The 23,321-nt window shown below is 37.3% G+C and overlaps 1 protein-coding gene across 1 annotated transcript in view; it reads left to right on the top strand.

Annotated features, from left to right (window-relative positions):
• Window positions 1–564: 564 nt before the first annotated feature.
• The window catches only part of TPO (thyroid peroxidase), a 51,385-nt gene continuing 28,628 nt past the window's right edge, over window positions 565–23,321 (top strand). The window contains exons 1-8 of the mRNA XM_014956736.1: window positions 565–642; window positions 1,045–1,138; window positions 3,553–3,637; window positions 9,365–9,402; window positions 9,873–10,097; window positions 12,508–12,640; window positions 17,913–18,042; window positions 20,699–20,905. Coding sequence (XP_014812222.1) covers window positions 565–642; window positions 1,045–1,138; window positions 3,553–3,637; window positions 9,365–9,402; window positions 9,873–10,097; window positions 12,508–12,640; window positions 17,913–18,042; window positions 20,699–20,905 — 990 coding nt within the window. The remainder of the gene's footprint in view (window positions 643–1,044; window positions 1,139–3,552; window positions 3,638–9,364; window positions 9,403–9,872; window positions 10,098–12,507; window positions 12,641–17,912; window positions 18,043–20,698; window positions 20,906–23,321) is intronic.

The raw sequence follows: 23,321 nt of genomic DNA on the forward strand, positions 1-23,321 counted from the left end.
ATGAAAATAACTCTGATATCAGAACTGACTACACAGGTAGCTCTTGGTTTCTAGCAGGCCAAAAATAAACAAATCAAGCATTAACGTCAGTTTCTGCTTTGTGCAAACATACTGTGGCTAAAAAGATTTGGAAATCATCTGCACTTTCAAAGCTTGAGTGAGTACCAGCGCATAAAGCTGATAGTGTTAAGCTGGGCCCCTGGAAAGTACTTTACTTTCAGATTTCAGAACAGTTACTGCCATCGATAAAGTACAGAACTGTGGAAGATAATCTCCTCAACAGACAAAAGGTCAGACTATAAAATTTTTTCTTGCCATTTTCCAGAAGAAATTTATCATATTAACTCATGAAATGTAAAAAATTCCTATGGGCAATATTGCTTCCCTGAATTTTTAGACTTGATTTATTAGTTATTCATTTTCTTATGTTGATGGAATATAGAACTAAAAACATTTTAAATCTTTTGATCTCCAGTCAACATAGCGCATGAGAAAAATGTTAGCTCTTGGGTATTTTATATATTTATGCTGTTGTAATAACTACCAGAAAAGCAGTGCACTGAAATGGCGAATGGAGCTGCCATTTGCCATGTGAGCACGTTCATTGCGCTGCTCTCATTGCACAGTTATACGTGGAACAAAGTACAGAGGGGTCTGATCGATGATTATTAGTTTGGCCAGTCTTGCTATCTTAAGTGCAATGACTAATGTTAGTGCGAAGAGAAATTTCAAAATAAAAGGTAACATATTGCTGAGTTTTTAATATGTAGACTAAGTGTTGCTAATATTGTCAGAACATACTATGTTACAAAATAAAGTGATGTCTCAAAATGGAAAAAAGTAATAAGGAAGAAAAAAAAAGAAAGTAAATTACAGTTATTTCTAAAAATTAGTATTTTGAACTTTAAAAACATAGTCTATATGTGTCTACAAATCTAATTTAAAAGTAAAATTTACCATAAGTGGGAAATTATTTATAGTGTGGCATATAATTAGAAGATGAAGGTATGTATTTTGTCAACAATTATCTCTTCTTTCTTTCAGATGAAAGTGTTCATTATTTTGGGAATTTCAGCAGCTATAGCCTTCACAGCTGTTTTCTTTTCTTTCCTTCAGATGGGCAAAGATATCCTCTTTGGTAAGTGACAGAAAAAAATACATGTTATTTTGTTTTGTCGATGATTACTGTTAAGCTGAAAATACACTGGCACCGCAGACAGTTTAGCAATGGCAGTTTAGCTTAATCTCTTTTTATGTGCAAAATACACTATCTGACTTCTGTGAGAATTATTCCATGGGTGTTTTCTTTTAAAATGCAGCTTCATAGATTCACAAAGGAAAACTTTGTATGTGTAATGTTTCTCAATTATGTATTCTTTGACTAGGAGTGATTTTACTGTCTTAGTGACATTCATATGTCAGATGACATGTTTACAGGCACAATTGCTAGATCTCTTTCCCAGGCTGCCAATCACGATGTTTAGTCATCCTGGACTAGAATCAGTTGTGATGGGATGTCCCACCTGGCACCCTTGCTGCTGGCCCACAAGGGTGCACTTCTCCTGTGCATCCATTCTCTGCTGGCACCCTGTGGATACCAGGGAGATTTTAGACCCCCTCAGATTGCAGTAATGTCTACATTTAAACAGTATAATCTTGCCATTTTAAGCATCAGAGCTATTTTATTTGCATCTGTTCAGTCAGAATCAGTTAGATCTAATAGACTAGATATAGAGCAGATTACTAGGTGTAGAGCAGTGCATTTTAAGAGACTTCTGCAGAGTGATTTTACGTTGAAGTAGGGCAGAGATGATGAAGAAATAGGATTTCATTCTTTGCATTCTCTTAATTAATTATATAGCTGTAGATTTGATTCAGAAGGGAAAGTCCTTAGAAAATTTTTCACTTGAAGTTGGTGTAGAATCACAAATAAAATTATATACAAAGCAAAGTAAACAGAAAACCTGGTCCAACCCCTATGCCACTACTTCAGATGGGAAATCTTTTTTTGGACTACCACTGGGAAGAAGGGGATCAGTTTTATTTTATTTCGTTTATTTTATGGATCCTCTATTTGGACCTTCCATATTAATTGTTTGGAAAAACATGGTCTGAAATGAGGTTATATTGTATGTCAAATAATGCAAAATGAACTCTACATGGACCATAAATAAATGGAATAGATAGACTGCATATGATTCTTTTTTATAGTAAGTGTCCTTTGGTCTGATGGGAACAGTACAAAATAATGTTTACTACCACAAGAACCACATTTTTTAAAACACTACATACTTCTCAGAAGAAAAGGGAGAGTAACAATGGAATTCAGGTATATTAAGGGTATCTTCTCGATCAGACTCTGAATCAATACGACATGATGAGCAATAGTTTGAGCATAATATATTTCTCAGAGGTAGAGTCCCTAAAAGTAATTAAAAATAATGCAATATTAAATTCTAATACAATTAGCTCTTGTATGGCCTATATAGATCTTTAAATGTTAAATAAAATAGACTCAAAACAATTTTCAGATGAAATAGAAATCTGAATGATAATATTACATGAATCACCAGATATTTTATCATATATAGGTGAAAATAGAAATTACCACAGCTCTATTTAGAGCCTGAGAAAATCTTTAGTTGAGTGAAGTAGGATTTTGCCTAGGAAAGATTACTCTTCATCACACATTATCTTCCCTTTATCTGAGCACCCTATTCAAAAATAGATCACAGAAACAGCACAACAAGGACTACAGTTAAAATATGTCACCTAAAATTACAGTGTACTTAAATGATGAGCAATTGTACATAAATGATTGTTGGCAAACTATTATTATTCATAATTCATTTTCTAAGAAAAAATGGGTGATCTCACAAAATATAAATGGAAACCACTGGCTTTTAAATATAAGTGATTCATTTAATATAGAGCTAGATCTACGTAAAAGAGGAATAATCTGTTCCGTGATAGCACTATAAAAAATAGCAGAGCTGAAGTATTATCAGGTTCACATATATCTTTCCATCAAACTTAGGTGTAGAGATGATAATAGTGGTTTCTTGCATTGATCATATCCCAGAAGGTCTTAAAGTTTGTTAAATATGCCTGAATACAGGCTTGAATTCTTCATGTCTCAGGCCAGCTCATACTGCCTGTGAGCAAGGCTCTAATTTCTCTTATCAATCCAAGGACAGTTTAATGCAAAATACATATGAAGCCTAAGTAGCATAGTCACATTCAGGTGGAGCTGTTATGTTTGGTACTACATAATGTGCACAGCTGGATTCATACCAAAGAAAAACAAGTCTAACTCTTCAAGCTTTATAACTTAGGGAAGAATTGATTTACTACCCCTACTGTATCTTTCAGAAAGGCCAGAAGCCACATTAGTTTCAGGAACATTAAAATATGGAGATTGTTTTAATGAGGAAAAATTACATATAGCTTAATATTACAAACCTGAATATTTTGTAAATATAAATATTTGAATAAGTATGTTACTGAATATCATACTAATCTTTCTTTCTTTTTATTTTTTCCCTTGTTCAGAAGAAACTGAAGATAACTGCATTACTGAGGCTATCCGGAAGGGCTCTAATCTGGTGAATTACACTGCACATTATACACTGAAAAGGTAAAAAAAAAAAAAAGATAGTGAAGGATCTACTCAGCAAAAAGCTGAGAGAGAACTTTGAGGTCAACTGGTTTCTTTGAGAAAACATATAATGATAGATTGTCTTCATGATCATCTGAACCAAGATAGCCTTGTGCAATATCAGTGCATGAGTTGCTCTCTTAAAATGTGAGAAAAATAAGAACTGTGAAAATGTATAGGAATGTTTTTCTGATCTAAGTAACACACCGCATTCCATTAACATGTTGCTAAAAATTGTAATTTTATGGACATTACCTATTTTTTGAACTATAATTATGTTTTTTCCGGTGCAAAGTGAGATGGGAACAATTCCTACATTAAAACCCTGTTGCATTAAAAGGGACTGTTGAAGTGAGTTTCACATTTCCCCTTCCATGTAAAGCAGAAGTAATGAAAATGATAGGGGAAAGGAAATAAAACATTTATCTTGAACCATGGGTCATGAACAACTTTATGGAAAGCTCCTTTGTGCTTGAGTTATGCTATGAGAGTGATCCCTTTCTAGGAATGATGAAAGTGACTCAGGATGACTAGCCATGAGTCAAAAAAATTCAACCATTTGCTGTGTAGCTCTGACTACATTTCTGTGCTACAGAAAATTAATTTCTCTCCAATATTTGGAAGACATCAGCCAAGTTTTACAGGGTGCAATCAACAACTTTTTGCTTAGTCTTTCTTAAGGGACTTACCTCTGTGTTTTGAAAACAAGTCACCATTCGCAGAGCTCCGGGAGAGACGACTGTTCATATGGATAGAACCTGTCAAGAGCTGTGGCTGCTCAGTACGTAGAGACTGAGGTCACTGATTTTGTAGTGGTAGTACTTTGGTGACAATCCTGAGGCATTCAAATATGAAAATGTAGATCTCAACCTTTCAGTGGCTCAGCTGCCTTATGTGCCAAATGAAGATACTGATATTTAACTCTGTCATAGGATATTGTGGCAATTATTTGGTCAATATTTGCCCACTGTCTTAAAGATGACAAATGCTAAAAGATAAATGCCTAAAGATGATTAATTTGAGTTAAAGAACTCCATTAGGAATAAAACTGAGACCACTTGCTCACCCCAGATAAATCACCGGACTGCTAAGCTTTCTTCAAAATATTTTCTATGTGTAGATGTAGGCTCTAAAGAGCAGTACTGTTAAAAAGTCCTATTATTGGGTTCCCTTTAAAAGCTTTTATAAGAAGTGCAGTCACAGCATGGCTGGGGTTGAAAGGGACCTCTGGTCATTTCTTCTACGCCTCTCATCCCTTCCTCTACCCTCTCTTCACTCTCCTTTCTTCCCTTTCCCTTTCTCTTCCATCTTTTAACAGCAGCAGTTGAAAATTAAATCAGTGATTTGATATAATAGTCACTGTTGTTAACCATTGGATCTTTCTTAGGCAGAACATTGCTCGTAACAGCACTCTGAGAACTAGTCACGTCTTTTGCCTAAGTTTGGGGTTAACCCTGTAAACGTCCAAGGGCTTTCAGGAGAGCATCGAAAGCTGTGCATTAGTATCCCCACCAAGGCACATACTTTCCTATTTTAGGGAATCAGACCCACAAGTGTCTGACACCTGCATTGAGAGTCTGAGTCTCATAAATCTATCACTTGCTTTTATATTAACTGGTATAAAATACTTGGTCTTTCGATTTACAAATTATCATTACCAGAAGTGAAAATTGTATTTCTATTGTGTATTTTATATAATTCAATTCATTGTGGCCCAATTAAGTAGGCAGGTGTGAATTATAAATATCATTAAGAGACTTCCTCTTTTAATATAGGCTTGCAAATACACTCTGCACCTGCTTCATAGACATTAGTCCTTGGCCATTTGCAAAGTACAGAGAACTGAATTATTGTCTAATCTGATCGTTATATTGAGGAGTAAATGTGTTTGAAACCTTAATTAAATAGGTCAGTTTAAAGCTGCTAAGGTTTCTTTCCTTTGTAACTTTCAGAATTCTGTAGACTTGAATTAAAGCTTTGGTCAGTGCAAAGGCTAAAAACAAGAAAGGATTGCATGTGACTACGTATTTGAGCTTCTGGAAGTTATGGAGGTCACCATACTGTGAAAACTTACTTTACTTTGGCTTACAAGTACTTAAAGGAATTTACAGTCCAATAGTATGAGCTCAGTGCTGTCTTTGAGACAGCTCTGAGATGAAAAGGCAGCTCCTTTTTCAGGTTAGAATGGCAAAACTCCTAGTTGTTCCATGTAAATAGTCCAACCTGATCATTGCTGAATTCATTATCTAGGAACTACAGACTGAGTCAAAGTAACTGCATTTCTCCTGAGACCTCAGTTTGGCCTTGAATTGTGACTAAAATGGACAATGACATTTTTTCACCTCAGCTGTTTAATACCATCACTTAAAATCTTGAGTTGTTGTTAGTATTTTCACTGCTGGGGCAATTGACCCACAATGCACTAAGCGTATTGTCTGAAATTGTTTAATTATTCTAGTTATTAAAACATGTAAGGGTTTTCTAGGAAAATGCTACTTCTTTGAAATTACTTCCCAGGTTTTAAGGTCACATGGGTCCCAGTGTGGTCCTCATAGTTTGCTGTGCTGCTTGTGATTGTCTCCCCTTGCCAAGTGCTTCTCATGACTGTTTGCTTGCACATGCCTGTTATTCCAATGTGCTTATGGATATATGTATACCCATATATATATACTCTTAAGAGCAGGTGTTCATGCTCATCATTAAAATATAAACATTCATAATAATATTGACATAGCATAGATGGAACACAATGGCATCATCATTAAAATCATCATCATCAAAAAAATACCATTTGTATTACAGCGACAATGCCAATGGGAATCTGAGCAGTCTGGCTAGGGCTCAGAGCCATATGTCACCTGTGAGGTTGTGACACCCAGTGGTACATTCAAGTATGTTGCTAATTTACTACGAGGTGCATTATAACATACGTTTTGAAAGTGGTCCTTGGCTTGCAAGAGGAAACTCTACTTCCAATAAATCTCTTTATAATAACAAGCAGTTCAAATTATGAAACTTGTACTAGCTTTAACCAGTGAGTCTCAGCGCTGCTGGGAGGGCTTCTGATTCTTACTGTACATTTCTTTTTATATTCTGCCAAGCCTCTGTTTTTTTCAGAATTTTAAGTTGTAGAAGAAACTAAAGAGAACTCCAGACCAGGCAAACAAAGTCTCTTAGGCCCATGTTGCACACAGCTGCTGATCGTATATTTCTCCTGTTAGAACTTGGAAACTAACTCAAAAGGACTGCTGAATGAGTTATGCATAAGGCAGATGTGAATTATGGTGGTATTTCAGGTGGGGCTTCCTCCCTTCTGCTAGATATTTTGTTTGAGTGACTTTTAGATAAGACATATTTTTAGACTCCTATTTGGACTTACCCTAATGGATTGAAGGTAAGTACAATTCTAATATAAACACAAGAGGTTTTCTCAACCTAATTAAAGAAAGAAATTGTTGAAATTACTTAGTATATTTTAACATATATTTTAGCTGAAGGCACAGATTAAGAAGTATACATGACAACCCTAAAAAAAATTCAAGCCTTAACAGCAGATTAAAGATATTTCTCATCATCTTCATTCTGGTAAAATTACTTTTATTTCGTTTATACTACATTTGAGCTAGTTCATTTCACATTTTTAAAGAATCTGAATTGTAAACCTGCCAATTTAAGATTATTCTATGGGCCCCTATCTATGCCAATTCAAAAGGCCCACCTATAGAAGGCACCATCTACGGAATCACGTGTATGCATAGGGAAGTAGAAAATAGTATTCAGTGTTCCATATAAGAAGTTTTAGCTGCAGAAATGCACTGAGGATGATCGGTTAGCCAGTGCTGCTCTGGTCTTAAAGCAGACTATGTACACATTAGAGGAAAGAATAAATTATATTCTTTATCATTTTATAACTTTATCACCATGTTACTGTTTTGAGAGATCTCCTGAATGGTAACAAATATTGAGGGCATTAATTCTGGTTAGAAATCTCTAAGCAAGGTATTCTAAAAACATTTATTTTAAGGCAGAAAGAAGTCTCAAAGACTGAAAATATCTGAGGCTGAAGGTGTGGCTCCTACTCTGCAGAATTTATTTTGATTGGGTTTTGAGGGGTCTCTGTTGTGGTTTTTGCTCTTAGGTTTTTTTGGGGGGCAGGTAATTATGATTTGTAACGAGATTCAGTAACTGAGAGTCTGGCAAACATGAAGAACCTTCTGTCCAAACACCATGGTCTGCACTAGGACTTATATTATTAGACAAGTATGAAGACACTTTATATCTGATCGCATCTTCCTAACAGTGATACTGTCACAGATCATTCTACTAGTTTTATGGGGCTATTTCAGCATTACAAAATATCAAGGTAGTTTGTAACTTAGCAGTGAGAAAAAACAGCATCTACTTCCAGAATCAGAGCTCAGCTTCAGGAGTGTGGGTAAGAACTAGAAGGGACTAGCATGTATATGGCAGGGGGTGGGTGAAATGGGAGAGGGTGGGACATCACACAACACACAGGAAATGTGGCAAACTGAAAAATACTCTGATAATCTTACAGGATCTGTAAGATTAGACAAAAGATAGAAGATAAAATGTCTCAAAATGGAACATACCTCAGTATTAAGGGTGGTGATTTTTTAGTTAGGTTTTTTTTGGGTGGGCTGACACTTGATTCTTAGCTTCTGGCTGATTTGTACAGATGTTGTTATTTAACTCATTGGGAAAAACATGATTCTCTATTCATGTAATATTTTTTTTAATGATGCATGACTGATATTATCCTCACGTGGATATTAAATATTAAACGTAAGTACTTGGCATTTAGTTATATCATCTTTCTTTTCTTTTTAACTGGGACACAGTTCAGGACTTTTAATTCTCCAGATTCTCAGACAAATTCCTGTCTGTGGAAAACCTGAAAAATATGGTGCTGAGGAGCACAGTAGCTCTTTTTCATAATTACAAGAGTTCTCAAGCTCTGCTTTGAAAGGAAAGGAATAGTTTCTGTATAAAGAATAAATGAGCAGGTCTGTATAAAGAATAAAAGATCAATTAGTAACAAATTTAGCATATAGAAAAAACATTGGAGTTGTATTTTCTTACTTAATGCTTTTTATATAAGCATGTTTCCAATTTTGCAAACTGAAATATAACTGCGTTGCTGAAATCAAAAGCACTGTTTCCATTTTAAACTTGTCTCATACTTTAAAAAAAACCTAAGTGAATATGACAGCACAATGTTTTCATGAAAATTGCATGTCCAATTAAATCTGTGCCACAGAGAAGCCCTCGGGGATGTCTGCAACGTATGACCATGTTTGAAAATTGCATAGACTGTCTTTTTTCTAAGCTGTAGATGTTACTTTAGGACTTGAGACTTCCAACTAGAGAGGAAGTTCTTCCTGATGCACTTTTCTCAAGGCTCCTCTGCCAAGAAAAGGACAGTGGTAAAATGGCCCATGCTGAGTGAAAAATAAATCTTGTAATGGATCACAGAACAGTTGAGAGAGAACTGGAGACCATCTAAGCCAGTGCCGTGCTCAGAGCACTCAACTAGTGCAGGTTGCTCAGTGCACTGTCCATTTGGGCTTTGAATATCTCCAAAGATGGAGACTCCACAACCTTTCTGGGCAGCCTGTTGCATTGTCTGACTACCCTCACAGTGCAAAGGATTTTTCTTATGTTTAAGTGCTTAACTTTATGTTACAGAAGTTATCCCATCAAACCTGAGCTCCTTAAAGTTAGAGGTAAGGCCAGGCTGTAAACTAACATATATTGCCCTATAACTGTCTAATGAAGTCCTACTAAACTAACTGCTGAAATTCCATGTACAACTAGTCAGTTCAAGGCAGGTGCTTGGATAGTCTTTGAGAGGAGACATGTCTCTATCATCAACTGCAGATGGCATCTAGATGGCTGTGGGCCAGTTACTTCCAGGTTCTAAGGCATTTGTGAATCCACCTGCAATGATAGAGATGGTCTTTGATATGAAATGTTACATAAAGACAAAGCTTACTCACTGATATCTCACAAGCTTAACCCTGTTGTGTGTGTCCTATGGAATGGCACTTTCCCTTTCTTTCCAGTATTTTCCTGGTAGAACAAGGTCACAAATTAGTCTTTCTCTGATTTCCAAATATATCCTTCAATCAAAATATGCCTCAAACTCGGAACACATCCAGCATAGACAAATACAGCTATTAATAAGTTCAAAAAGGTTATACGTTAAAAAAAACCAAAACAAACACTTCTGTATTTTATCTCAATTATAGAAATATCCAAGGAAGGGAAGTAGCAACTCCTACCTTGCTGCTGGCTTTCTCGAAATTTCCTGAACAAGAGAGTCAAGATATTTCCCAAGCAGCTGAACGAATGGAAATGTCAATTCAAGTGCTGAACCAAAAAGTTTGCCAGAAGCATAAACGTTCACTGCATCCAACTGGTAAATATAGTATATTGACATTGGCAAAACCCCCTGTTGATTTCTTGAATGTTGTCTTTTAGATTAAAGTCGGGTTAGCTTCACTTTTATTTTACTTTCACTTTTATTTTACCTTTGGCAGGAGTACATATCTTGTCTGCACCCTGGGGCCAGGATGCCCTCTCTTTTGTTCTTAAAAGCACCTCACATAGTCACTGTTTTACATTTTTCTTTGTTGGAGTGTGGGCTGTGTTCCTATAGTTGAGGAGAGCAGCACTTTGCTATTGGCATCCTGTGAACTCATATCTGTATATTTGTATTGCCTATAAATCAGTTTGCATATCTGCAGAGTTGCAAGCTTCTTGTTTAGAGTGAAATATCTGTCTCCCCCAGTACTTTGGGTTTAATGCTTCTGGGACCTAGAGTCTACAGACAAAATAATACAATTTCTATCACTCTGTCATACTGGCATTTTGAAATATACTTCCTCTGGACATTGATGGCCTTACTAATATTCCTCTTTTAAGAAAATAGTCTCTTATTGCCAAGACTAATTTTATAATGCATTGCTGTTACACATTTATTTCCACTTTATTTTCTGTTTTAGCTGGTTTTTATGTTAGATGTTGAAAGAAAGAGGGATAGTCCAGAAAGTTCAATAATGTATAATTGTCTAAGTAAAGTAAAATTCTTGTTGCTGTTAATTCAGGATGAATTTCAAAATAAGTGGTGTCTTGAAGACTCAAAAATTCAGAAATATTAAATTCCCCTCCCCCCAATTTAATTAGAACAGCATGAACTGGAGAATTGTAAGCTGTATTCTCTGTCTTAGCATTATAACACAATAATGTTTTTCAAGATATGGAATCATTAGAGTGCTGTAGACAACATAAAGGTCTGCAGTTATTTATTTATTTTTTCCCTTGAGGAAACATTAGCTTGCTAAACTAATGGGACGTTTGTAGAACTAAAAATGTATCTATATGTCTGTGTGCATACATTTATATATACACAGACAGACTCAGAGATACAATTATTTTTTCTGCTGGTGCAGTTTCAAAATAAATCAAATTATTTGAAAAAAAATCAAATTTCTAAATCATAGAACAAATGCACAAAACTCTTTGTAATTTTCAAAACTAAAACAACTTTAATGGAAGATGAATAGATGCTGTACAGCCTATATGTCTTGATAAAGAGTAGTTTTACATGAAGTAAAGAACAACTAAATTGGCTTTAAAGAAAATACGAATCAATGCCTAGGCAACATGGATAACTGGGGAACTGGGCTCTGAGCATAACTTTGAACCTGAACTAACATGGAAATACACAAATGTGACATGAGTAGCTAGTGCATAATGACAAGGTTACGTAGCCAGTCTCACAGCCCATTCTCCCTCCCTTCTCACCCTTACCTTGCGCAGGTTCTACCTGCTCAGTGGAACATTTCTTGAGCTGATTTCACTCTTGATCTCTTCTTGTTTGTTTTTCTGGCTTACTTTTTTGGCTTGATTAATGGACTAAAGCAGCTTAGTTCAGGGTTGGAGGGGCAGAACGGATAGGTGGTGGGCCTGGGTGACCTGCAGTAGCCAGGGGCAAGAGGGGCAAGAATTAGGTGCTGCCTCTACCATTTTCTTTCAGCATGTGATCATTACAGTCTATTTGAATGGCAAGAGATCTCTGAGTTCAGTAAGGGTGTTGCTCCTCTTTCACGTGCACCCTACCTCCAACCTGCCATACATGATTTAACATACATGCGTGGGTGAGAGGGGGAGCCAGTTCTCTGGAGCATACGGAACAATGTTATTTGGTCCCTTGTCAGCAGAATCTTGACTGGGAGAGGCATCTGGGATCATATTATAAAGATATTAATCTTTATATGTTTTCAGACAGTACATGCTCTCTACTGGTATACAGCTCCCTAGTTTTCCCCAGCTTCCAAATTCCAGCTAATAATTCTGAGCCTCTTCCACTCCACGCTTAATTATATAGTCAGCTGTAATGTCTTTAAATTTCTACATCTTTCCAGTACCACATTTTTCCTCCTTGCTATATCCTTCTGTTCTTGAATGGCATTTTGTATACCTTTGTTGTAGGCACAGGGACCAGACAAGCAATATGACTACAATGCAGGGAAAGAAGGAAGCAGAGAGCAGATGAAAGAAAGAAAAAGGAGCAGGTCAACCTCAGTTCTTGACTATGGCTGGACTACTTCCTTCTCATTCTGTACACATGAGATAGTAAAACCTGCTCCCTTTCACCCTCTATCTCCTCTAAGTCCCTGAGACTACCTCCTGCAGCACTTCTTACTCAGTGCTCTTTCCTAAGAAGAGGAGAGGGGATGCTGTGTTGTAGCTGACAATAATGCCTTTTCTCCTGTGGCAGCTGTACAGCAATAGAACAAATTGCCTGTTTGCGTTCTTCCTTTCAGATCTTTTACCAGCTGATCTGCTCACTATGATTGCTAACATTTCTGGATGCCTGCCTTATATGTTGCCACCAAAATGTCCAAGCAATTGCTTAGCTAATAAATACCGGCTCATCACTGGTGCCTGCAATAACAGGTATGTATGATAAGAATTGCGCCCCAAAAAATGCTTCTTTCTTATTCTTTGAACTCAAGGAGTTATGTTGACTTTTTCCTAGAAAAATGGGTGGGTGGGTGTGAGACCTCAATGAGATAACTTTGGTATCAACGTGTCTCTAAGTGAGGGATCTCTGAAAGCTCCCAAGGGAAGGACCTCTTCATCCAAACTTTGGTACACTAGTTTTGTGCACAGGCTCTCCCTGTGAAGACTTCTAATTTTATGTGAAGAACTTTAAATTTAGGGAGGACTGTTTCATTATATGTCTTTTTCTATAGAAATTAAACAGACTAATTCAAATCCAACATTCATTTTTGATTGCATGAGACAAAATGATATTGAGCAGGAAAATATAATTATTCCATGACTGGCAATAAAAAAATCAAGTCAAATATCATTTTTGTATTTTTCCACGACCTTAATATTTAGCAACCATGCATCTAAAATCTGGGTGATATATTTATTTTTATATATCTATTTATATGAATATATGCTTATTTGCTATCTGAACAACTACTGTTACCTACTTGTTACCTAAAATGTGGCGATGATTTCCTGCAAAACCCAACATAACAGAAGTATCTGCATTTTCAGAATCCTCCAATGCTGTGAGGATGTGAAACTGTGAATGAGAGCTCTTTTGCGTATAACAATAAATGGTATTGATACTCAGCAGCCTTAAGATACAAAGACATTAAGGTCACAAAGTGCAAGGCAGACTGTAGTGTTACAAGTGCCGGGCTACAGCGCCGTAAATGGAAGGCCATTGGCGTGGCACAGGTTAAAGCACTCTGCAGTGTGGTGAATGAACAGCAGTAAAATTCTGCAGTTTTACTATTCAATCAGTCTGATTTTATGAGATGAATCTGTTTTTCTACATCACAAGTCATTTGCAAGGAATCTGCCTGATAGACTCTTAGTTGAAAGGACATAACCTTATATGCATCAAGGTGATAAATCTAACTATGTGGATATCCATAATTTCCCCCAGGCACTTGCAGAGTTGCTTGGAATCTGAAGTAACAGCTAGTATAACATTTGCACTGACAACTCCATCAGGGCTTGAACATGTTGGCCAAGATTCAACATAGGCACATGGTTGATGTTCTTAATTTGCAGGCATGGCTGCTGTAGTCTTTCTCTCCAGAGACGGAGAGAAATATATTCTCCTGTAGATAAGGTAAAACATGTTTTTCTCTTCACTGGCTCCAGTAATACAGGATGTGTTTAAGCTTTTCAGTCTGATTTCTTAAGGTGGGTGGGGTAAATATGATCCATTGAGACTGGTTAATCTTTAGTCACTGTGCTCGACTTTGTATAGTTTTATGCTTGCATCAAATCAATTTTTAAACCCATCACTCGGATTTAGACTCCTTACTCTAAACATATGTAAAGGGTGCAAGGCAGCAAAAAATCAAAACCAAAGACTTTGAAACAAGTGAGTCAGATCTTAACTTAGTCTAAAACTTTGTGAGCTTCTTGAAATACCTCAAGCTTTACTGAAATGCATCAGCTTAAAAATGCCATTATACAATAATGTGAACAACATATTCTACGACATAAGCCAGCTTCAAAGAGTTTAAACATGAAATTATGTACCAGTCTGTACTTTTCCTTGCTTTACAGCTGCCATTTTCAGGCAGAAAACATATCAGGACTTATGTTGTATTTGTAGTTTTAGTCACCCTGTAGGAATGTGCAGCTGTGCTGTAGGTCAGTAAATGCTACATTTCATAGGTGAAATTTAAAAACAAAATTCATAGTGAAATTCTTTGTTTAGCTAGAAGAAAAATCTATTTAATTCTATTGAAAAGTGAGCATGGAATTTCTTTACAGATGCTTTACTTAATTGGTTCACCTATTTGGGACAAATCAGGTAGATTACAAAGTATTTATTCCACAGCACTGACTTTGATTTAGTGTGAACTTCCTGGCACAACATGTAACAGAGTAACATAAACATGGCCTTATATGGAGAATATCAACATGACATCAGATATTCCCAGCAGTATCATTAACCACAGATATCAAGAGCTTTTACTTTTATTTCTGCCTGAAGGTATATGTGTGGACAATAAGCAAAATAAATTTACAGCATTATATTTTAATGAAGAATAAGGGAGACAAGGCATGTCCAAATAGCTTTTTTTCCCCCATTTTTTATTCCAACTAACTAGCATTGATCTGTGCAGTTTTTAGTGTTTAGTGCAGTGAGATGGATTCATAGGTGAAGGAATTACAGGTACTAAATGAATGGAATATCACAGTGCAGTTAACCTCACCTAATATTATCTTTCTGAGGTAGTTAATATGTCTACTGGAAGGTTGAAACTTTGGCTGTTCCTAATAGGATGGGATGACATGATGGCACTCAGGAGTTTTGGGTTTCTCTGGCTTGATGGGCAAGTGCTTAAATGACCAGATTATATTTTTATACCTAATATTTGGACAGCTAGGAGGAATTTTATGTGCAGCATTTCTATTTCATTGCTGTGTCATTAACCATTTCATCAGGTAAGTAGCTGATGCTTAGGATCATAGAATCATAGAATGTGTTGGGATGGACAGGACATTTAAAGGTCATCTAGTCCAACTCCCCTGCAATGAGCAGGGACATCTTCAACTAGATCAGTTTCCTCAGAGCCCCATCCAACCTGACCTTGAATGTTTCCAGGGATGGCACATCTATCACCTCTCTGGGCAACTTGTTCCAATGTTTCATCACCCTCGTTGTAAAAAATGTCTTCCTTCCATCTAGTCTAAATCTACCCTCTTTTAGTTTAAAGCCATTACCTCTTGTTCTACTGCATCAGACCTTACTAAAAGGTTTGTCCCCATTTTCCTGTAGGCCCCCTTTAAGTATTCCCTGATCTCCCCAGAGCCTTCTCTTCTCCAGGCTGAACAACCCCAACTCTCTCAGCCTGTCCTCATAGAAGAAGTGCTTCAGCCCTCTGATCATCTTTGTGGCCCTCCTCTGAACCCACTCCAACAGATCCATATCTTTCCTGTGCTGAGGGCTCCAGAGCTGGATGCAGTACCCCAGGTGGGATCTCACCAGAGAGGAGTAGAGGGGCAGAATCACCTACCTTGACCTGCTGGCCACACTTTGATGCAGCCCAGGATACGGTTGGCTTTCTGGGCTGCAAGCACATGTTGCCAGCTCATGTCCAGATTTTCATCCACCAGCACCCCGCAAGTCCTTCTCACCAGGGTTGCTCTCAATAGTCTGAATAGCTTAGTCTGAAGCTCTAATACTGTTAGTGAAGGATATGAACATGTCTTACCTACTGGAAAGAATGAGAAATCCTGGCTGAAAGCATTGACTAGGGATGTTTCCTTTTAAGATAGCTGCTTCACTTCAATACAAGCTAAGTGTTCAGTTTAGTAGTTCAGAGCAATGTAAACCCTAACAAAATCCAATTATTAAATTGCTGTATGGCATTCATTCACATAGCTCCTCTACCTGAAACTAGGCAGGGCATTAAAGAAAGGTCCAAATGACATAAATCTGGACAGCAAACTGCATCTTAAAACTCCAGGTTTCTTCTAAGGGAGCCAAAACAAAATCCAAATTGTGCAATTCCAGTATTTCACAAATGAATGAGAAGTCCCACTTCCCATAAACAGAATGTGTAGTAATCAAGTCTGATTACTCTATAAAGGTATATGGTACTAAAATCTCATTATTTCAGCTGCCCTGAATAAAAACCTTTTTAACTCAAGCAAGATTCCAAGACATTAACATGTTTAATGCAATAATAAAAAGGCATGTGAGAAGGTTTTTACTAAAGTAGCATTCCAGTGATCTGCTAAAATATAAAAGCAATCAGGAGAAAAATCACTGGTTAAGCAGTTGAATTAACATTTCATTATTTTTAATTGAGTGAAATAGCACTACACTATGTGCAGTATTTTATGCAATTTCAATAAAGGCAAATCAACTGTAACTAATTTGTATGCTTTATTAAAGCATACTTCAACCTTCAAGTGTGAATTATTGTGGATAATTAAGCGCATTACTGTACCATATAGCTCGGCAAATTGAGCCACTTCAGTGTGCCAGAGATCAATGAAGTATTAATAAAATAATTGTTCCCTCTTTAGTGTCCCACTAGACATATAAATGTATGTTTTAACACCATGTAGTTCTACTAGCTGTCTGGGAATATTGCTAGTTCTTTGTGGCTTACTTTACAATTTTGGTCTACTGGGTAGCTTGCAAAAATTTCATTTCTTTTTAATTTCTATGTATTTGGCAATTAAGAAATATATTGAACAGGCCATGTAAAAAATCCAAACAAGCAAACAAAAAACCCTGTAAAATATGCATTAGAAATGTTCACAATAGGAGGAAAATCAATCAGGTCAAGCCCAGGACTCACTGACTATACCAATTAAAAATATCACCAGGAAACATTTCCTGGCTCTCAAATCAAGTGTGACCTGACTTTTGCCATCTTTTTATTCTTAGACTTTTATGATTTTTACTCCCTTTCCCTCTTCCAAACGGGCTGGCTGCAGGATGACAAATTGGCATGTGCTGATCCTACAGTGTGCCCAGCCAAGTGTCATTCACAGAAATTCCAGCTGGCTTGAGCCAAAACACATGGCAGTTAGTGTTAGCAACTTACAAACACAGTTAAATGCATACCAGCGTGTGGGCTTGTATATAGGCCCTCCCAAAGCTCTACCCAAGTTATTAGTATAGATGCAACCAAAGGAAGCTCAGCAACTTCAGCCATCGTTCCCCTTTCCTCAGTACTTTCTCCCTGGATCTTGCTAAATGATTGCTTCTATATAACTAGTATCCATTTTTCTTTTAAGCTTTCCTCTTCTTTATTCTAGGGTTACTTTATATTTTCCTAAATCTTGCTTTCTCAGTTATTGCTCTAATTAAATCTTTTAAAAAATGCTGGCAAAGACACTTAAGAGTATACCGGATGTTATAAGGAAATCACCATTTAGGCATGTATTTCAAAGAAGTCAAACTTACATTAAAAACATAAGTCAAATAGTAATATTTCATTAGTTATTTAATCTTTCCTTTTGAGTCAGACTGACATCAGTGTACATGAAGATGAGTATTTGATGCACTTTCAGATATTGTTACATGGGCATCTTATTACAATGATTATTGCCTCGTGGCTGATGATTTTTTTTATATTCAGAATTATACAGAGGCTGGGGGGAGGCTTTTTTTGTTTTGCTGCTGTTGTTGTTCTTTAGATTTTTTTTATTTTTTTTTTCCCAGGGATCATCCTAGATGGGGAGCATCCAACACTGCCTTGGCTAGGTGGCTTCCACCAGCGTATGAAGATGGACTAAGCCAACCTCGAGGATGGGATCCCAGTGTCCGATACAACGGAGTCCAGCTACCCTTGGTTAGAAAGCACACCACAAGATCACTTGAAACATTTATACTGGGCTATAACCGTACCTGCCAGCACAGACCTGCATTTGCATCAGCAAATCAAATAGCAAAAGAAGGTGCTGAGCTCAGTTAAAGAGCCAGTAGCTTTGCTAAAGCATAAGTTCAGTCAGCCAAATAGTGAGAGGTCCCCTGCACCTGGGCTGAGGTAAACCCAAGGAGCAGAGCAGGGGGGCACTGAGTGCCTGGTGACTGGGGGCAGCTCTACCAAAAAGGACCATGGTGGAGAGCAGGCAGGGCTTGAGCCAGCTGCATGCCTGGCTTCACTTGCACCAGGTACAAAACAGCTAGCAGAACCGGAGTGATGATTGCTCAGCCTAGAGAGGTGGACCTAATCACAGCCCTCCCTTGCTGAACAGGCTGTTAGTGAGAAGAGGGGGGGTCTTCACAACGGTGCACATTAACATGGCAAGAGGCAGTGGTCACAAGTTGCTTCAGGGGAAATTTTGCCTTGATACAAGAAAAAAACCACACAGAGAACAATTAAATGTCAGAATAGGCTTCCTAGACAGCTGCTGGATTATCTCTCATCAGAAATAACCAAGATCTGGCTTGATGGGACTGAATAACCTAATCCCTGCTCTCAATAGAAAGCTGCACCATGTGGTCTCCAGAGTTACCTTCCAGCCTAGACTTTACAGTGATTTTATGATTCTTTGCTTCAATAATGTTGCCTTGATTCAGGGAAGGAGGAGGGAGGAAACAGGGTTGGGTGTTAGCTAAAGAAATATAAAGCATATGGAGGTGCTACCATGTGTATGTGTGTACACATGTATACCTAGGTTAGCGTACCTTAACTGAACAAGTATTACTGTCAAATCATAACTTCTTTTTTAGATAGACCAAGCTAAGAAGGCATTGCAATATGTATTGATTTTAGCAGCTCATATACTTTAAAAATAGTACAGCTGCTGTAGAGGGGAGTTTGAACAAAAAATATTTGCATAGAGGACTGTGTGAAAAATTCCCCAGTGCAGTGTGCAATGATTTGGGCTGGATTTACTATTTCTGGTTTGTCATCATTGCTTTGAAACCTGACTTTTAATGTACTCAAAGTCTTGTTATTCTAACCACTGTATGTTTAATAAGGATGAGCAAGAGAATTAAGTGTTAATGTCACCTGCAAATCATGTTATTAATTAAATAACATTGTCTCTAAGCTGCACAATTTAGCGCTTAAAGATGAAAACCTGACATTTACATAGGTAAATTTCCAGTAGATGATACAAACTGCCTTTTTCTAGATTCATTAGGGTACATGCTTGTAAAGTAAAACGCACGAAAACATAACTACAAGACTGCACCAAATGTGATGATATCTGACCATCAGCAAGGTTCTCTGCTTTAGTTTGAAGAAAGATAGAATAAAACTAGTGCCATAGATGTTTTTCCTCTTTTACATAATTCAGTCCTTTTTGTACTTTTAGCTATCCAATTATATCCTTCAAAAGCAACATGCAGATAATATGAACATGAGGAATAAGTGTGAGGATTACTATAAAGCAATACTAGAACACAGTGTAGTTGTGCAAGTTGACAGTGATAAGAAAATCTTACTAACTGCTAGGAAAAAAGTTTGTGCTTTGTGGCCACTGAAGCTATTAAAATACTGATATAAGGACTTGTATTCCTGATGAGTGATATGTATCTCTGCTCTTGACTATTTCAGTATAAAGCCTGATGTTCCTAACAAGTCCCATGTTGCCTCTTGTCCTTACCAATTCTATTTAACTGCACCTGCCTTTTACATTCGTTATATAACCCTTATATTTATTACAGACTCTGTGACTATTTTATGTGCTGCCCTTTCAATGGCTTGACTTCTAAGGCAGCTGCTGTATGCGAGGGAATATTTTGCAGCACGAGGGAAGAATCTGTGAAGAATAATGATACCCTAATCATCACAAACTGACTGCTGATTTTCCTCTGATGCTTTTGCCTGGTTGTTAGTTTAGGCTGGACATGTAGCGTAGATGTCTCCATGTGTTCCCCCTCAGAGCATCTGTATCTCTATGCAGCTTTCACAGAAATGCCTCTGAAATGTGTTTTGGCTTCTTCCTGCCTGTGAAAATGAAGCAGAGCTTTCAGCTACCGTGTACCTGCAACATAGCTTGTCTCTTGGGCTGCATAAGCTGCTGTGTTTGTGTACGCAGCTGCCTAGAGTATCCACAGTGATTTGAGGTTGCCCAGAAGACAGAATCCGTTTGTTACAGGAGCAGAAAACAGAATAAATAGAAAGAAAACTTTTAGACAGCCTAAAAGAAATGTGTGGTTTTCAAAATTCTCTGGGAAGGAACAGATCAGAGATACACTGCTCATTTGGCAAATATATAGAAAAATTTGGCTGAAACATCTTTGAGTCTGCTTGTGTGTACGCAGTGTCTCAGCTCCTAAACACAAATAAGAGTCTGTCAGAGGCTGGGCTTTTTCTTGTTGTGCTTTTTGGCTTTGTTGTTTTTAAGGAAACCATTAAAAGTACTCTAAAACATAAAGTATTCTAAGGAAAAAAAGTTAGCTTTTATCGTTGTTCCCACTGCTTTTTAGCATTTTATCATTTTATGAGAAGTAAATACTTCTTGGCACTCAAAGTAAATTAGTTCTCTTCCCAGGTTCGTGAAGTGACAAGAAAAATTATTCATGCATCTAATGAGGCTGTTACTGAAGACAATCTGTATTCTGATATTATTATGGTGTGGGGACAGTACATAGACCATGACATTGCATTCACCCCCCAGAGCACAAGCAGAACCGCCTTCCTAACCGGAATGGAGTGCCAGACAACATGTGAAAAACAAAATCCATGTTTTCCAATAGAGGTAAGATTCTAAATTAATTTCTTCAAGAGAAATTCTAGGCTCTAAACAGATGAGTAAAGTAAAAGACATTAGTGATACACATACATTGAAGTAATCGGAAAGAAAATTGATAGATCATCCAGAAACATTAGAGCAGTGATAGAAAAATTGAAACCCAATACAAGTATGAAATGAAATTGGTGGATATTTAAATTGTTTTGTAGAGAAAACAAATGATAGCTAAGGTACTTAGTACAAATATCAAAAAATGCCTGTCTCTCAGGTTTATGTTGCAAAGAAACCTTACTAGTCCCTTCCCCCCCCACCCCTCCAATGTTATTGTTCTCATGCTTCAAGGTTTTGAGTTCTATTGGGGAAAATAGGGACACAGTCATAAATAATTCCATTTTTAAATTGCCAGCCAGATAAAGTGAAAGGATCTTAACTTTACTCAGTGAAAGCATTTCCAGCAGCTAATGCAAACTTCTGAAGAGACCTATCTTTTCAATGTATGTATAAAATACCTTCTGGGAGTTGTTGAAACTTACATACATCACCTCTTTGCTTTGAGTAGATGGAAAACATGAATTCGAAGCTTGTTAGAGGGTGAGAAGAAACATAAATTGGTATAAATATAAGATCCTGTATTCTTGCCCGATTAACTTGAAAGTATAGACATTCTTTCACTCAAAAATTATGTAGCAAAGTCAAACCACTTTTTTTGTTTCTCAGAGCTCAGCCTGTCCTTCTCCTTGTACCGCAAGAGAGCCTCGTGCTCGTTACAGTCCTTGGACTGATGCCCAGACCAACCTAAATCACTTTCTTTAGGATTGGAGCTTGACTACTGACCAGCTTCTCTATGCATTGAAGCAAATGTAGGGAATAAGTTCCATCAGAATAGAAAACTATTTTCCCCTCAACAAACCATAATTGACAACTATGCCACAGTTTCCTTTTGCCTTAAGTGCCTCATTCCACTCCCATTAAACATAAAGGAAAATATTTTGCTAACTGTAATGGGAACCATATCAGGTCTTGTGTTGAAAGAGGGCTCATCTTCCATTTGGTGAGAGACTCTAAAACACAAGGAAGGGTAAGTAAAATTAATGACTGCATGCAATTTTACCACAGGCTGGTAAACTTCTTCTCTCTCACCCAGGAGATATGGACTTTCAGAAGTTTTGAAGCATAGCTTGAGAGCTTTCAGAAAGAGCACAGACTTCTGAAAGAATCACACTCTCAGGACACATTTGAAGTATCACATGTTTTAGTGTCTGACTAACCTGGTTTAGCCACAGCAGCCCTAATTACAGCAATTCTTCCATAGCTCTGACAAAAAAATCTAGTTTACTCTTTTTCTCAAATTTCCATCTGGGGCAAGAAATTATTTACTATTTATGCTGTTAAGTAATGGCTTTAGAAATGTTCTCATTCCAAAAGTCTTATCAGGAGAGGCTAGGACAGGAGCCCAGTCCCCAACCAGCAATGATTAACATGGTGTGATGAAGAGTTGGAGTCTGTCGCTACCATATGACACAATGTGTCTATATTAACTCCCATTTTTTAAAAGTCAGTTTGCTGTAGAAAGAAAACTGCAAAAGTCTTCAAGAGCTTATGTTTTGTGTTTATGACATATTCTTTGAAACAGTGCAATTAATATTGATCTTTAAGTGCAAAGCACCTATATATTTTATAACTAAATAGATTTTAAAATTGAGAACAGACTCATACTGTTGCCCATAACCCAGAGATCACAGAGGATCACACATGGATCACAGAGACCATAGAAGTCTACTCACTGAACTCTGAGTAGTTCAAGCCTAGGAGTCCCATCTGCCTAGAAAGGAGGCAATTTAAGGGAAGGTCTAAAAAGGACTTCAAGGGTGACATTATTCATATGGCAGTGGCATTATGGTGCAGAGAGAAAGAAGCTGCTGCACAGATTACCATGGCATAGACCTACAAGTGCATCCTTCCATGCTCCAAACAAGGGTCGTATTTTGTATTTCTTTCTTGGAACTGTGAAGAGATTCATCACAGAGCATGTTTCAAGGATGCACTTCAAGGCAAGTTTTGTGTACAGGTGCTAAATCTAGCACTGAATGTAGCCTAGGAGCTGCTCCTGCTCAGCAGTATAGGCTGGTAGGGGAACTGTGTCAAGGCGTACCCATGGCTACCTTTAGGACCTGGTGTCTGACACTCAGAATGGCCATGGAGGGGGACATATAAAGAAATTCAGACACAAACCTGAAACTTATTAGATAAGTTACCAAACTTGCAGATTCATTATATGATCACAGTCCCATGATTTTTTTTATTATTGTTATATACAGCTTAAAGAGAAATAGATACAAAGATGGCTGTTCTTTTGATTTTATCATGTCTAGTATTTTCTGACTGTTTTTGTCAAAGGCAAATAGATACTGTATTAAAAATG

This window comes from Calidris pugnax, unplaced genomic scaffold (assembly GCF_001431845.1).
Source record: "Calidris pugnax isolate Ruff unplaced genomic scaffold, ASM143184v1 scaffold171, whole genome shotgun sequence".
Classification (NCBI taxonomy): domain Eukaryota; kingdom Metazoa; phylum Chordata; class Aves; order Charadriiformes; family Scolopacidae; genus Calidris; species Calidris pugnax.